Source organism: Halichoerus grypus, chromosome 1 (assembly GCF_964656455.1).
Source record: "Halichoerus grypus chromosome 1, mHalGry1.hap1.1, whole genome shotgun sequence".
In the NCBI taxonomy this organism is placed as follows: Eukaryota; Metazoa; Chordata; class Mammalia; order Carnivora; family Phocidae; genus Halichoerus; species Halichoerus grypus.
In genome coordinates this window covers 12,375,053-12,389,481 of record NC_135712.1, presented here as the reverse complement: position 1 = coordinate 12,389,481, position 14,429 = coordinate 12,375,053, and the positions used below count along the sequence as shown (strand labels likewise).

Here is a 14,429-nt window from a genome sequence, read left to right as displayed (position 1 = left end):
GTTTCCAACAGCCGCCGGAGGCCGCCGCTCGGCGCGCGCATCCGCATCCCGCCCTGCGTCCACCCGGCGGGAAGGAAGTCCCGCGGCTCGACCCGGGTGTCCTCCCCCGCGGAGTGTGCGGTCCGCCCCGGGGCCCTCGGCCCGCTCCGCCCGCCCGCGCCCGCCGCCAAAGCAGCCGGGGCCGCCCGCAGCGCGCATCCGGGAGGCGGGCGCCCGGGCCGGAGGCGGAGGGGCGGCGGGCGGCGGCCCGGAGGCTGGCACCCCTGCGGGGAGAGGCGAGGCGACCTGCCGAGGTAAAGGGGCTGGCGGGGGCGGGGAATGGGACCGCTGGTGCGCCTGACCGCTCGGCAAACGCCTCCTCCCGCTAGCAGCTTCCCGGAATCCCCCGCAGGCTCCCCGCCTCCCGTGGACTCCGCCTCCGGCCGCGCGGCTCCCTCCCCGCGGGGCCTCCGCCCCCTTCACTCCCTCTGCCCCCCACCCCCTCCTCCCCATTCCCACCCGCGGCCGCTGTGCGGGTCGACCCGGGCGTCCCCCGTTGTCCCCCGCTTGCTCCGCTCCTCGCCGCCCCCGGGAGCTCTCTGTCTTTGCACCCCGTTCCCACCAAGGATGCGCGGGACACCCGGGCACTGGCGGCTGCGAGGTGTGAGCCGTTGTGAAGTGTGAGGGTCAAAAGCCTCAAGATCCACTCGGCGTTGCAAAACTGGGTTACCCGCTCGGGCCTCGGGGTCGGGGTCCGCGGCGCGCCCTCCGAGAGAACACCTGGAGTTCCACCAGCCTTTGTGGCCGTGCCGAGAGGGTCCTCGCGGGGCGACGGGGGCTGGGCTGTCCGGCGTCCTTCCAGACCCCTCGCTTGGAAGCTGGGGTGGGGGGAGGGGGAGGAGACAGAGGAGCATCCCTGCGCCGGGGCTGGGCCACAAGGGGAACCCGGTGCCAGTCGATGCTGGAGTTTCGACCGGGAGAAATCAGCCAGTTAAAGCATCAACACACTTAGGTGGTTAGCGGCGGCTTTATTGAGCAACTCTCGGAATCCCGGCTCATTTTTTTCTTATTTATTTATTTATTTATTTATTAGATTTTATTTACCCATTTGACGGGAGAGAGAGAGAGCACAAGCAGGGGGAGCGGCTGGCAGAGGGAGAAGGAGAAGCAGGCTCCCCAGGGAGCAGGGAGCCGGATTCGGGGCTCGATCCCAGGAATCTGGGATCATGACCTGAGCCCAAGGCAGACGCTGAGCCACCCAGGCGCCCCTCATTTTTTTCTTTTAATATTTGTTTGATTTCCTTGCTTTTGTTTGGGAAGAAGTCTAAAAGCTAGTATAACAGGCCAGAGGGGTCAGATCTGAGCCAGACTGAGCAGGGAGCTGCAGAAGCAGGCTCAGGGAACCTGGAGTCCAGCCACGCTCCCCAGGCGTCCTACTGAGCCTGGCGGCTGAGATACTCAGGCCGTGCCCTGTCCCACACCTTGGCAAGGTTTCTAAGTACCCTCCCCTCCTCTCAACTTGCTGTTCACGTTTGGGGAACAAAGCGGTGGAAACAGAGGCCACACCGAAATCTGCCCTAAAGAAAACATCTTTTAAACTCTCCTAGCCGTTTGGGCTTCGTTGATAAGGTTTGACCTGTTTGTTCCAGGAAACGGCTTGAACTTTCAAGTTCTATAGTTCACAAGCTGGCTTTCCATTTTTTTAAAACGTCAAAAATCTGCGTGGCTCTTTTATTCTTACCCAAATTTCCTCTAAAGTTCCTCATGTATTTATTTAAAAGTTAAAATCTCCCTGAAATTTGGTTCCTGTGATTTGACAAACGGTAATTTGTCTAAAAAAAAAAATTAAAGGGATGCCTGGGTGGCTCCGTAGGTTAAGCATCTGCCTTCGGCTCAGGTCGTGATCCCAGCATCCTGGGATGGAGCCCCTCATGGGGCTCCTTGCTCAGTGGGGGGCCTGCTTCTCCCTCTCCCTCTCCCTCTGCCTGCAGTTCACCCTGCTTGTGCTCTCTCTCTCTCTGACAAATAAATAAAATCTTAAAAAAACTTAGAACCACAACCCCAGAGATAGTCTTAGAGGTGACACTTTTATTAAAATATATATTTCATCCCTCCCACTTGCACTCAGAGCTGGATTAACTCATTTTCCTGTTATATTTACAAACCTTCAAGCTACTGAAGAATCAATGGCATTTATCTTGTTTGACAGCAGTCATCGTATGTCACCAAAACTAAGATGCCAAGATGCACTTTTATTTTATGTAACCAAGTAAGAAAAACACACATTCTGATTTCAGAGATGTTGTGATATAAGAAAAAAATGTGCATTTTATAATCTGTAAAATGTAATCTGAGCAGAAGCAGAGCCTGACAGTATTTTCCCTGAGGACTCTTCATTCCTTTCAAGAGTGAAACTGGTTGGTATGCAATTCGAGAAGAATAAAGGAAAACTAGTTAGTTGAGAGAGCTGGTGGGCTGAAGCAAGAGTTCTGAGAAGAGGAAAAAAGATACAGAGTAGTTGAGAGCCACTGAACATTTTCTCCAGAGCGAGCAGGAAAATGAGGACACTTAAGTTTCCCCATAAGCCCAGGTACATGGGAGAGAGAATCGTAAGCATTGTTCTTGTTCTTGTTGTTTTAAGTATGAGGTTTTTTTTATATATAGTTAAAATTTGGGGCACCTGGGTGGCTCCGTGTGTTGAGCATCTAACTCTTGGTTTCGGGTCAGGTCCTGATCTCAGGGTTGTGGGATCGAGCCCCGAGTGGGGCTCCGAGCTCAGCACAGAGTCTGCTTGGGATTCTCTCCCTCTTCCTCTCCCTTGCCCCCTCCCTCTCTCTCAAATAAATAAATAACATCTTTAAATATATTTAAAATTTTAGTGTACCCCCCCCACCAGAAACCATACTGGTGAGTCAACAACAATCTTAAAAAGGCTCCCTAATAAACAGGACCTTGGCATACTTGACTTTCTCCTTCTCTGACAAAGGGGCAGTGGTCAGAGGCCATGAGATGGGGAAAGTCAGCTGGGCGAGTGGGAGCAGAGACAGCCAGTGCCAGAACCAGGAGAACCAGCCAGAGGCCCAGTGGTTGACCGTCCCTCACCTCTCCACCAGAGGCAGGGAACAACATCTTCCAGGAGAAAGCAGGGCCCGGGTATCCTGACATCTGGCTCTCCCTTGACTGAGCTCCCCCCATCCCAGAGCCAGTCCTTCAGGCTCGGGAAACTGCCCAGTCTTTACAGAACAAACTGGAATCAGGTGTGGAAGTTAAGGAGGCAAGGAGGTTAAGATTTCACTCCACTGTATCACAGTAACAGATGACAAAACCATCCAAGTACCAGCAAGGTGACCAGAAGTAGTTGGGGGGGGGGGGGGGTAGGGAGGAGGAAAGGAAGAGAAAAAAAATGACATAGCTTGCAAGGAGTCTTACTAAAAAAATCATATGACTCCTGGGTTAGGAGAAAATTTCTTCCAATAGCCTTATATCCTACAACTTGATAAAAATACGAGTTCAAAAGAATAAACTCAAAGACGAGACTATTTTAAAGTGGGATGGAACAGGAGATTGCAGACTTAAGGGGGTAAATTGAGCACCATGGGAACATAATCACAGAAGTCAGAAGTAAGAATAGATGCTGCTGAAAGTAAAAGCATTTTTAATAGAGAAAAGGTTTGATTCAAGCCAGTGAATGCAAATGAAAAGAAAGATCAAGTTAATTAGGAAGAATCTGATGTGGAAGATAAACAAAGCACGACCAAGCATTAGGATAATTGGGATCCCTGAGATACAGAAACCAACAAATGGGACAGAAAATGCATGTAAAGGTAAGAGAAAAGAAAATTTCTTGAAATGAAGAAAAAATGGTCTCTAGGCCAAAAGAACATTTTCCAGGAAATTGCCACCTTCCAGGAGATTTTCCTCTGGGAATGCCAGCCGCAAGATACCTAAAACGATTTAAAAAAATTTTTAAAAGGAAAGAATTATTTAGGAATCCAAGAAGAAAAAGTAAACAAAAGAGGGGCAAACCAAATCAAGCTGGCCTCGGACACTCTAGTGCTTAAATGCCAGAGTATGGGGGTGCTGAGAAGTGTTCTCAGTGGAGGACACTGTCCCCAGGAGGGCATTTTATCCAGCTAAGATGTCATTCGAGGTAAAAGTCAATTGGCAGACCTTCTCAAATAGAAAGAGCCAAGGGAATTCAAGACCCAATGAGCCCTCTTTGGGGAAAAACTGCTGGATTAGAAAAATCCAGCAAATTAGCAAATTAAGAGAGAAATCAAAATAAAGAACCCAAGCGTAGAGAACTCATGCTCGAAAGGATTGTTGGTGACTATTGATCGAAATGTAGAATTAATGCCAGACAGCTTTGGAATTGTAGGTAGAATAAAATGTGATTATTATATCAATCTAGACACGAAAAACAATAAAGCAAAAAAAAAAAAAGAAAGAAGGAGGTAGGGAGGAAGATGGGAGGAAAAGGAGAAGAGTAAATTTCTCTAGTTTGAAAGCATGGATCAATAAATATGGTTTAATAGTAAAAGATGCTGTGAACATATAATCCCCCAACTTCCTAATGTCTTCTTCCATAACTTTTTTTTTTTTTTAAACATTAGTAGGCTATCTTAGGAAGTTATTCTTTCCTAAAGAGAAAAATAATTCAAGTTGCAACAATTCCTTCAGGTTTTTTTTTACCCCAAGTACAGTTAAACTTAGACAGAAATGCTGTCTGTGTGTGTGTGTGTACGTGCATGCATGTGCATGCATGCATGTGCATAGAAAGATCTCTGGGATTATGTTCACCTGTTAATGATGGAAATATCTGGATGCTGGAATTTGCACTTTTATACATTCTTAATTTTTTTAATGAGCACACAAAAGAAGTGCTACAGAAACAAGAAAGACATTTGAAACATCAACTAAAAACAAACATGCCAAGATATTAACAATGGTTGATGCTGGGCGGCAGAAATAAGGATGCTTGTTACTTTCTTCTTTCTACTTTTTTGTATTTTTTTTCCAATTTCCGGGGTGGGGGGGAGGATTACATAATTGCATTTGTGTAGTATTTCTGAATCCAGTCCATTCATTACTCATTGGCGACCAAAGAGAGACCCTTATGTTCTCCACTAGGAGACTGGGAAGCAGGCTCCCTGAAGGCTGTCTGTCTGTTTAGGAGGAGTTGGAATTCAGGCAAGAATCACTTCACCCCATAGGGTCCAATTGAGTGGGGTCCTGAAAATCAGCCGTGTTGAGGGATCAGAGACAAGGGTCGCTCCAGGAGGAACGGGGAGGAGAGCCAGAGCTGGGTGAGAGGCACCCCGAGCTGGGCGCCTGTGCAGGGCAGTGGCTCCTGGGAAAGCTGGGGAGGCTGAGGACAGCCTTGAATTCAACCCAGGGCGCTTGATGCCTTGTTAGATGACAGTGAGCCACAGACCGTGTGGGGCCCGGAGCAAAACAGAAATGCAGAACCCCCATGTTTACAGAGCAAGAGGTACAACTGAAGGCCCTAAAGTATAAAGCTTTTTCTTTTCTTCCATTGTCTCTGTCTCTCAACTTGTCACTTTCATATTTACCGTTTAATGTCGTCCTGAGTAAAAAAAAAAAAAAAAAATTACATTAATAGGAATTTCCCCCATTCTACTTTATATTGTGCAAAACCAGATCTAAGAGCATTTCATTCGCATGGGGGAATCATTGAATTACACAATTGGCATCTCAGGGAACATTTGGAGAGGGCACCTCGAACTAGCCAGAAGAGACAAACGCAGGCCAAACTCAGGAAGGAGAAGGGGGTTCTCCAGGCACACAGCCCCAGAAACATTCCCTTATGCCCAGGGGTATGGTAGGGGCCAGTGCAGCTCCCGGCAGGTGCCCAATGCCACTCCGCCCCTTGCGACTCTGGGCACATGTGCCTTAGGGCCTGAGGGATGCTGGGATCCCCCTCCTGCTAGCCGCCCTGCACCCCAGTTTGGGGTGGGCTCTGGGGAAGTCCGGCCCTGAATCCCTCCTGCCCAAGGACCTGCTGTCTCAACCCACTGCATACTAGCAATGTCCAAAGGTCTTTAAACCTCTGCCCTTGGACATGCTAGGTACCTGGATCAAGGCTGACCTAGATGCCCACCCCCACCAGTCCAGCTAGCTGCCCCCCCTGGGTGAGGCAGGGCATGGCCAGCCTGGGGGAAGGGCAGCTGGCCCCCTCCTGTCTAACACACCAGGAGGGCATCCAGGCAACACGATGTGACCCAGCTGCCGTCCCCACACCAAGTTCATCAGGGTAGAGAGAGAGGCCAGACAGGGCCTGGGACCCCATCCCGCAGGGGAAGGGGGGCGAGACCAAGTGTGAGCTGAGGCTACCAGCTCACCGTGTGTCCCGCTGTCCCATCAGACTTCACTAACAAAACACAAGTTCAAAGATAAAATTATTAAGAATTTCAGGACAGCCACGGGAGAGCAGTAAAGTGAGTGTGGATCCCTTCTGCTTGCGAGACCCAGGACGGGGTGGTGGGGGAGGAATGAAGCCAGCCCTGGCTGGCTAGGAGATGAGAGTGACAATAGCTATGCTTTAGGAAGGCTGATTGGTAATCAGGGAGAGTTTCCAGGTGCTTCATTAAACAATTCCAGGCAGGACGCTGAGACAAGAAATTAGATTTTCCAAACAACCAGGAATCTAGTTATTAGACATTGGGTTGGAAGTGGGGTATGGGTCATCAGGAACAAAGAAGCAGAGGAGACATCCCCTGGCCCATAGAGGGTGAGAGACTTATAATTGTGTAATTTTGTGTGTGTGTCCGCCGTGGAAGAAACCAAGTGTTCTATAGATGCAGAACAAAGGTGAAGATGTACCACCATCAGGAAAAGACAGAGGGGCGAGGGGCCACAGGGCAGATGGTCAAGTGCAAGGGAGTGTCTCTCCCCACCCCTCCATGTGGCATTCTACACTCTAGATGTGCCCAGCATCTTAGGGAATGTCCACAACCATGCAGGCCCTCTGCTGGGGAGTAATGGTGATAGACAAGGTCACACGTCACAACGATCTCTATAGATGTTCTAAATGGGCACAGTATAGTGGGGTAATTTATAGGCAGAGGTGCCTGGACATCTCATGGGTGGTGGAGTCTTCAGCAGGGACAGCAGTTTTAACCTGGAATGTCTTGGATTCCTCCAGGAGAGCACCTTGGGTGGGACCTGTTACCCTGATAATCAAGAGGACTTTCTTAATTTGTTTTGAGCTCGAACTCAAGTCTGCTGCTTTGTGGTCCTTTTCAGTTTTCACTTGGGGCTTGATGCTGCTACATTGTTTGGGGGGGACAGAACACCCAGAATCGATAGGGCCCAGTTGCTTGGGTGGAGACAAAAGCCCCAAGGCAGAGAAGGAACAAGGCCCATTGCGGGGCAGGGGGGAGAGGGCTCCATAAAATTCACGAAGAATTTCTCACCGTAGAGTGAGGAACGCTTTTGGACTATGACTCAAAATGCAGATGCCAAGAAAGAAAATAGCTTTAAATCTAAAAACATAGAACTCAGAAACTAATGCATGAATTTTTTTTTTTTTTTAAAGCCAGCATGAGGGACACGTCGGTGGCTCAGTTGGCTAATCATTTGCCTTCAGCTCGGGTCATGATCCCAGGTTCTTGGGATCAAGTCCCTATATATAGGGCTCCTTGCTCAGCGGGGAGTCTGCTTCTCCCTCTGCCTGCCGCTCCCCCTGTTTGTGTTCTCTGTCTCTGACAAATAAATAAAATCTTAAAAAAAAAAAAAAAAGAATCAGTTTTCTGATTCATATTTTTAAAAAAATAAAAAATAAAATAAAATAAAAAAATAAAGCCAGCATGAGCAAATCAAAGGGCAGGTTGACAACAGAGGGGGAAAAGATGTGATTTGTATCATAGACAAAGGGCCAGTTTCGCTCATATTTAAAAAGTTCCTGCAGACAAACCAATAAGAAAAAAAAGCTTCAACTCAGTAGAAAAATGAGCAAAGGTACAAACAGTTAACAAGAAAGGAAATGCAAGTGACTCTTACATGTATGAAAACAGACACTAACTCAGAATAAGAGAAATATAAATTTGTATTAGTCTGAAGAACATTTTTTATTTATGAATTTGATTTTAAAAAGTCCAAGAGTGGGGCACCTGGGTGGCTCAGTCAGTTAAGCATCTGCCTTCGGCTCAGGTCATGATCCCAGGGTCCTGGGATCGAGCTCGGCATCGGGCTCCCTGCTCAGTGGGGAGTCTCCTTCTCCCTCTCCTTCTGCCCCTCCCCCTGCTCATGCTCTCTCTCAAATAAATAATCTTAAAAAGAATAAAATAAATAAAAAATCCAAGAGCTTGATGGCAGCCTCTGTGAAGAGCTTGTGGCGGAAGGAAAAATTCTCACATATCACAGGTAGTAGTGCACGTCATACAGCCACCAGGGCAAGAGAGTGGCCGTTTCTATTCAAATTACAAGTGCAGAGCCCCTCTGTGTCAGGTGTCTTCCATCTACCCCTCCAGACCCAGCCTCCCCACTGTCACCCTTACTTTGCTCTGGGATCCTGTCTTGTTAGGGTGCAGCTACCAGCGCCCTGGTCCTATGACTTCTGATTGGGATCAGCCAGTGATGAGCCCCAAGTAAGAGAAGGGAAGAAAGACAGTGAAGGGTATTTACCCTCCCATCCCCTGCCACTTCCCTGCACTATCCTTTTGGGCTCCCACAGGATTTTCTCCTACCAAATTCCAGCACCTTCCCTTTGCCCAAGCCCAGGATGGTAACGGCCCCACTGTTATTAGCTCCAGGTACTATCTTCTTCCTTATTGTTTGCCTACATCCTGCTCACACATTTGTAAATAGTCCCCTGATTAAAGTCTTTCTCAAAATATCCTAATTCAAGTATCTTTTTCTTGCTGAGACCCTGAGTGGTATGACCTTTTGCCTGCAATCCTACTTCTGGAAAGTTTTTCTACGCTTAGACTTGCACACATGCAGAATGACGCGTGTCCAAGATAATCCATTGCAGAAAAGACTGGAAGCAACTCAGACATCTATCATGGGGCCTGATTACCTAAATGGTAGTGTGTCCATAGAGTAGACCTCGCCACTGCTTTTTAAAAAAACAAGGAAATGCTCTTGGGTGCTGATGTCAAAAGATCTCCCAAATATATATCGTCAAGTAGAAAAAGCAGGAGTAGGACAGGGAATGTATATCTTATCTCTTGTGTTAAAAAAGGGGGAGAAATGATATATATTTGGTTTTGCTTGTGCTTAAAGATATTCTGAAGGACTCACCAAAGAATGAATAAAAGTAGTTTTCTGAAGGAAGCAAGACCCTTTGCTATTTACTTTTGTGTGTTTTTGGAAACAGATAACTCTGTCGCCTATTCCAAAGTTAAATTTAAAACTTCTCCCTGGGGGCTCCTGGGTGGCTCAGTTGGTTAAGCGTCTGCCTTGGATCCCAGGGTTCTGGGATCGAGCCCCGCATCAGGCTCCCTGCTCAGCGGGAAGCCTGCTTGTCCCTCTCCCCTCTGCTCGTGCTCTTTCTTGCTATCTCTCTCTCTCTCAAACAAATAAATAAAATCTTAAAAATAAAAATAAAATAAATAAATAAAACTTCTCCCTGACTAGACAGGAAATTGGTCCCAGGTCCGGCTCCCAGGAGGGCAAAGGAATCCTAGAAGTGGAAACACCCTGCTCCTTTCTTGTTGTCCTGTCTTCGTCCACTTTTATCTTTGTCACTTAATTACATGCTTCAGCATTGGGATCACCTAATATCGATTTCCTTTCAGATGTGAAAGTAAAGACTTAATAACCAAGATGCTTTGGAGCCAGAATGCTTCCCCGATTAGATCACGGAATCTGTGTCTCGTGGGTAAGTGTTACTTTTGTCGGAGCTCTTGTAGGAGCAAGCCAGCCAAGTTGCCATCACCTGGAGTCCTATTGGGTAGTAGCAAATGGATGTCCCTGACTAGGGGCCCAACATCAGCCTGTCCAATGCCAAGAGCCAAATGGAACGTAGATAGGAAACCTGCACTGAGGGTCTGGAGTTTCCGCCCTACTATTAATTTTAGGAAGACAAACAAACAAGAATGACTCCATAATGATGGAGAGTATCCTCCAAGACACTTTGAAGAGGAATTTCTCTTAATACCCTCATTCTAATCCAGGGCAGAGTTTCTCACTCTACTCCCCTACTTAGGAAGAGGCCAAACCCCTTATCTCCCACCGCTTCACCAGACTGAAAAGTCGGCCCTGAACTTTGGTTTCTGGGCTTCATTTATTCTTGACTTTTTTCCTGTAGTCCTATGCCGCTTTTTCTCTACCTTTCTTTTGATTCTATTTCAGTGTCCCTGAGTCATCTGTTCCATAGTTTACCAGTAGGGGATCCATGAGGGGGACACTTCTCCCCTATGCAGGGCTGCCCATGCCTGTAACCGCTCCCTTCCCAAGTCACTGTGACAGCCAGAAAGCTAAGGAGAGTCCCCAGTTCCCATCACCAGCGATTTTCTTCCTACACCCCCCTTGACAAATGTCTTAACCTTTAAAGTGTATTAACTGACAATATGCATATTCATATTCTGAGACTTTTTCCAGACACATAGCTAGCTGCTTCTCGGGGCTCTCTCCCAACCCATCAGCCCTGTTATTCACAGCAACCCCTAGATAGATCTCATTTTGGATTCAATCAAGTTGAAACCCATGGACCATGTGCTGATGATACCCACATCAATCCTCCAAGAACCATTTGCTTGAGCATTTTTTTTTTTTAGCACAAGGAAGTCTCAATCCAACGTCAAGACATGTATGAAAGAATGCCAGACTCAGAGCGAGAATTACAAATTGAGGCTGGAGAGAGTATTTTTGCTTGTCTCATATATTTTTCTTCTTCCTAGTGTGTATCAGCCTTGTGTTTGGTGTGTTATCTTCATTGCCTGGTAAGAGATTTTCTTGGCTTGAGTGAATTTTGTGGAAGGGCCAGAGTACTGGGGCAACCGTTCAGAAGTCTAAAATGTGGGGAATTTGATTTCTGATCCCAGATGTGTTGCCAATTTTGTTTGAATCCTTTTTCTTAGATTTTCTCAAATACTCTCTTTTTTTTCCCTCTGTCAAAGGAGCGAAATTTAGCCAAATTTGCACATTTGTCTCTCAAAACTCTTATAAGAAATTAATACCAAAAAGAAAAAAGAGAGAAAGAAAACACCAGAAGTCATTTTAAAACTCCTTAAAAGAATATTCAATTTCAAACCCCTTAATCGAAGAATGAGGAGGCACAGACTATGTCAAACAGAAAGCGATCCAGAAATAATTTCCCCTTAATTTGCATTCTTCCACGTGCTCTCTGGTACCTGGTACCAGATAAAGGAAAATACTCTTTTTAAACCAAACATCTTGCCTACATCTGTAAGTCTGTCTGCATAATCTCACTCTGCATTAACTCTATATCCAACCTTGTGATGAGCACAGGGGATGAAGAGTTCACAGCCAAGAAGCAAAGTCCTAGGTCCGAACCACAGGCAACTTAAAGGATCATAAAAATTGAATTTGAAAAAAAAGAAAGAAAAGACCTGAATATGAACGGGATTTGACCACTATAGTTTTCGAATCTCACTTGCCGCCGCCTCTTCCCAGCTACATAACATTATGTAACTCAACTTCTCAGTTTCACGGTCTGTAGAATGGGTCTCTTCCTAGGACCGACTTCAGCATTGTTGCTCAGATTAAGTGCCTGGAAAGGGCCAGTCTGGACATGCATTATCTGTCCCTTCCTTCCGTAACCAGGGAATAAATGCAATGGGAAGTTTAGCAGAGGGAAAGCAGGTGGTGGGCCGAGCCACTTAGGGGGACTATAGGAGGAGTTGGAGTTGAGTTGAGAGAATGAGGTGGACACGGATCCTTTTGATCCGATGAACCGCTGAGAGTCCATGATAACTGAGGGAGGCCAAATCTTGTTTCCACAGTGCTGAGTTCTGGTTCCTAAGCTTGCCTGCCCTAACAATGTGTTGCTCATGAATTAGTTATGTTACTTCATTTCTTGTGTCCACTAGAACCATGTCCTTCCCGTGTTCCCAAGACCCTGGGGTTTCTCTGCTGGGCGTGTGGGCTCCAGATCCCAAGGGACCGATTGGACAACCCTGGGTTCCAGATTTCAGTGTTTCTTTTTTCTCTCCTGTTTCCTTTAGATTTATCAGATAAATCTTGCACTTTCAAGGTGACGTTACACAATTTCCGGGTCATCTTATCATGGGAATTAAAAAACCATTCCATTGTACCAGATCACTATACATTACAGTACACAGTTATAAGGTTGGTTTGACATTTCATTTTTTTCTTGTTAAATATATTCGCTTTCTATTAATTGGGGAGTGGGGAAGGGTCGTGATTTTCCTTGTGATAGAGCTCCTCTCTTCTCTCCCTCTCTCTCTCTGTTCTGAGTTCAGAGCTTTAAAAGTCCAAGTCCACTTTTAATTGAATTGAGTACTTTAACAGCCTCAAACTGGTTTTGACAAAGCTTGTATTTATAATCATTTCTATGGGTCAGAGCTGCAGAAGCAAAATAATTACTATGAATGGTTTTCACAATTATTTCTCTCAGTCAGTCTGGACATTTAAAGCACAGTTTTTCAAGAAATAAATAAATGAATGAATGCACTGTTTTCTGAGGACAGGAGTCCAAAGATCTGGTGACCATATTGATGTTAGGTTCGCTTTTCTTTATTCAGGGAGCCGTGTGGCACATCAGAAAGCTGCCTGGCCGAGACCAGGAGAGGCCCAGGTCCACAGTCTGGCTTGATCACTGATTGGCCGTTACCTTGGGGCACAGAGCTCAGCTTCTCTGATCCGAGTGTCCTACTTAGGGGTGCCTGCAAAGATGAATGACATAATGGATGGAACCCTCAATGGCTCTCTTCTTCCGATGTCTAATGTCACCCTTCTAAGTTGTTACTTTGATCCAGTTGGCCCTCCAAGTGTTCTTTTGTTTGCTGTTTATTTGGCTAATAGCTGTTACTACCATTGACTGACCCAGTAGAAGGCCTCTTGCAAGTTTCTCTGGTGCCTGCCAAAGTCTTAGTTTCTCTCTGTGTTAGGCAGTCACATGTATCACCCACTTACCTTTCTGAAGCTCAAGAAATCAGATGTCTCTGTTGTCCCTACATAGCACAGGCTGACTTGGGACTGGACCATGTGATCCTCAGCTGGCGAGAGGGTTTCGGGGAGGACACTCATGATTGTTCTGTGGGGACTGGGAAATCTGGGGCCTTTACCACAAAAGCGTAAGGTTTGCTCATTCATTCATCCAGCAGATATTTACTGAGCACCTACTGCATGCCAGGGGTCGAACCATGAACCAAAGTCCTTGACCTCCTGCGGCCTAGAGCAGATATTCTGAAAGGAGGCAGAGATACCAATAAACAAATAAAGATATAATGTGGTAGGTGCTGGTAAACAGTGTGCAGAAAAATACAGACAGACAAGAGGGATTAGGAGAGAAAGGGGGAACACGATGGGGTAAGGTGTATTTCCATTTTAAATAAAGTGGTTAGGGAAGATGACGTGATACAGGGATATTTGGGCAGAGCCATGAAGAAATGAAGAAGCTGGGCATGCAGTTAGTGGATTCTCATCATATAAATGCTGAAGTTTTCCTTTTATCATTTCTTTTCCTTTCAAAGTAGACCAGACCATGTGAAGATTGTGGAGCACTGTTCAAATATCACAGCATCATTCTGTGACCTAACAGATTTGTGGGAGGTCCTGCCCGAGACGTACGCCGTCACAGTTGATGGATTCAGAGGGAACACAACGCTGGTCACGTGTTTCATCGATTTCTTCCTGGCAACACACAGTGAGTGGATCTCTGTTTATCATCGTCAGCAGCAGCAGCAGCAGCATCAAGTTCATCAGTATTTGCTTTGCCATGAAATAGAAAGGTCTGCAAAGGGTGTCTCGGACTCAGGGCTAGGTGCACCGCCTGACCCTGCCACTTTCCTAGCTCTGAAGTATTTACTTTGCTTCTCTGAGCCTCAGTTTTCTTATCCAAAAGGTGGGATGATGGTCTGTACTTTGCAGAGGATTCCTCTATGCCTGAGTGAGGCAGGTATCCCGGCAGCAGTGGCCACTACTTTCTGGTATATTTCAGAAGCTGATAGGAAGTAGATAGTGAGGTCCAGATGGCCTGTATCTGAGCTGTCACAACTCTTTGGGCCAGTGTTTTCCTTAATACTGCAACCCCTCCCCCGGACCATAACCCAGTAGCTCTTCTCTATGTCAGTTCCCAGACCCAGAGAAGACCGGAGCCCAAGAGTGGATCTGCCTCTCTCTTCTTTCCCTGTGACTGGAGTCAGGTCCCTACGGCACTTGCCTTAACATTCCCGGTGTCAGTGGTCCTCAGCCAGACTCCAGCACTTCTTCAGTGTCTTAATGTGCAACCTGTTTCCAAGAGAAAGATTCTGTTTCAGCTCCCTGTTAAAGGCTGTGTG

General features: G+C 46.8%; 1 protein-coding gene across 5 annotated transcripts in view; it reads left to right on the top strand.

The window, feature by feature from the left end:
• Positions 1-14,429, top strand: part of IFNAR2 (interferon alpha and beta receptor subunit 2) — a 36,454-nt gene continuing 22,025 nt past the window's right edge. The window contains exons 1-5 of one of the 5 annotated variants that reach the window (XM_036087479.2): positions 1-293; positions 9,741-9,823; positions 10,845-10,886; positions 12,132-12,255; positions 13,623-13,795. In XM_036087479.2, the coding sequence (XP_035943372.1) occupies positions 9,769-9,823; positions 10,845-10,886; positions 12,132-12,255; positions 13,623-13,795 (394 nt within the window). In that variant the 5' untranslated portion in view covers positions 1-293; positions 9,741-9,768. Of the gene's footprint in view, positions 294-9,740; positions 9,824-10,844; positions 10,887-12,131; positions 12,256-12,671; positions 13,382-13,622; positions 13,796-14,429 lie in introns of those variants that run through there. The other 4 variants (XM_036087473.2, XM_036087472.2, XM_036087474.2 and 1 more) reach the window with 4 other exon arrangements.